Consider the following 1,777-nt stretch of genomic DNA (forward strand, 5'->3'; position numbering starts at 1 on the left):
CCCGCCGCACTCTGCGTACTTCTCCTGCAGGTCCCGCAGCTGCGGACACGGGCGCAGCTCAGGCATGGCCCCGGTGTCAGCAGGGCAGGACCCCCCCACTGGCCGGGGCACCCACGGCCGGGCCCTCCCCAGGCTCACCTCTGTCCGGAGCTGCTGCTGCACCTCCTTTGCCACGGCCAGGTGCTGCTGGAGCTCTTCCACCTCCGAGCCATACTGTGGGTAGGAATGGGCAGGTCAGGGAGCTGTGCCCCACACCCCCCGGCACGGGCAGGGGACACTCACCGTGCGGCACTTCTGCTGCAGGTCCACCACCTGCGCCAGGAGCTGGCTGATCTCCTCCTGCTGCCGTGCCGTGTCCTCCGCCTTGCGGGCCAGCTCATCGGAGAGGTAAACGACCTGCCGGCTTGCTTCAGCTGGGGAGAGCCCAGGGTCCGTCACCGCCAGGGCACGGCCCCCCAGCCCACGCAGTCATGCTGGGCATTGCCTGCAGACCCCCAACCCAAGCCCGGAGAGGAGCTGCCCCCTCACGAGCCCAGCCCCACATACAGAACTGCTCCACACAGTCAATCATCAGCTGCTGCTCCTGGTCCTCGTACTGACAGGTCTCGGTTGCGATGTTGGTGGCCTGGGGGAGAGGGTCGGAGGGGCTGAGCGCAACGGGCAGGACCTCCAGCCTCCCCGGGGGCCAGCTCAGGTCCCCTGGCAGCAAGTGGGGCAGAGGTGGGCACAGAGAGGGGCATCCCACCAGCTGGCTCTGCTCACCTCCATGCGAAGTTTCTGGTTCTCCTCCTCCAGGCACTTGAGCTTCTGCTGCAAGGTGTCATACTGCAAGTACTGCTGCAGGGACAGCGAGGACTCGTGCCTGCGCAGCCTGGGGATGGCAGGGAGGATGCTGAGCACCTGCAGTGCAGGCAGGATGAGGCTGCCTGCCCAGCCCCCTGCCCACTCCCCCCAGCTCCCAGGCAGGCATCTGCAGTGACCCAGCTCTGTGGGGCTAGACCCATGGAAGCCATGCGAGGAAAGGGAGCACCAGCCCTGGCACTACCCCATGGAGGGCGATGGCTACAGCCCAACACCTCTGCCCGGCCCCCCAGGAGCAGTCCTGCACCGGGCAAGTGGTGGGACAGGGACCCCCACTCACGGCGTGGCGGTGGCAGAGGTGGGCTCGCTCTCCTCTGTTGTGGTGGTGTAGAAGTGGAGCAGGTCATCCCGCATGGAGACCTCGTGGCGCAGCTGCGCAATCTGGAAGGGGAAGGGGTGTCAGGGCATGGCTGAGGGGACCATGGCCACCCACGGCCCCCAGGCCAGGCACATGGGGGGCCGAGGCCAGGACCCTGCACCCAGGGGCTGTTACCTCCTCTTTGGCCAACTCCAGCTGCTCCTCCAGGAGCTCATTGCGCTCGGTCAGGCTCCGGTTCTGCTTCAGCAGGGACTGCCCGATGCGCGCCGCCAGCTCCAGGTCCCGCTCCTTCTGCAAGGGGCAGGTCTGCATCAGCTGGGGCCCGTCCCCTGCTCTGCCCCCTCTTCCCCAGCCCTCGCCCACCCCTGTCTCCTCGGGGTCCCACCGGCCCCCAAGCCCTCGCACCAGCCCAAGCACGTGCACAGAGCGGGCACCGGCGTACCTCATCCAGCAGGTTGGTGACAGCATCGATGTCATGGTAGGTCTTCGTGATCCGGACCACCCGCTCAGCGCACAGGACTGGGGGAGAAGGGCAAAGGCTGAACCCCTGCACTGTGCGAGCACCAGCCCGAGGGCTCAGCATTGTCCCCCCCCCAC

The 1,777-nt window shown here is 67.5% G+C and overlaps 1 protein-coding gene across 1 annotated transcript in view; it reads right to left on the reverse strand.

Moving 5' to 3' along the window:
• The window catches only part of HAP1 (huntingtin-associated protein 1), a gene marked incomplete at both ends in the record, with an annotated part of 10,748 nt that overhangs the window by 3,276 nt on the left and 5,695 nt on the right, over nucleotides 1-1,777 (reverse strand). The window contains 8 exons of the mRNA XM_009327019.1: nucleotides 11-39; nucleotides 139-213; nucleotides 283-413; nucleotides 547-625; nucleotides 763-871; nucleotides 1,142-1,242; nucleotides 1,355-1,471; nucleotides 1,623-1,699. Coding sequence (XP_009325294.1) covers nucleotides 11-39; nucleotides 139-213; nucleotides 283-413; nucleotides 547-625; nucleotides 763-871; nucleotides 1,142-1,242; nucleotides 1,355-1,471; nucleotides 1,623-1,699 — 718 coding nt within the window. The remainder of the gene's footprint in view (nucleotides 1-10; nucleotides 40-138; nucleotides 214-282; nucleotides 414-546; nucleotides 626-762; nucleotides 872-1,141; nucleotides 1,243-1,354; nucleotides 1,472-1,622; nucleotides 1,700-1,777) is intronic.

The sequence above is a fragment of the Pygoscelis adeliae genome, unplaced genomic scaffold (assembly GCF_000699105.1).
Source record: "Pygoscelis adeliae isolate BGI_AS28 unplaced genomic scaffold, ASM69910v1 Scaffold917, whole genome shotgun sequence".
NCBI lineage: Eukaryota > Metazoa > Chordata > Aves > Sphenisciformes > Spheniscidae > Pygoscelis > Pygoscelis adeliae.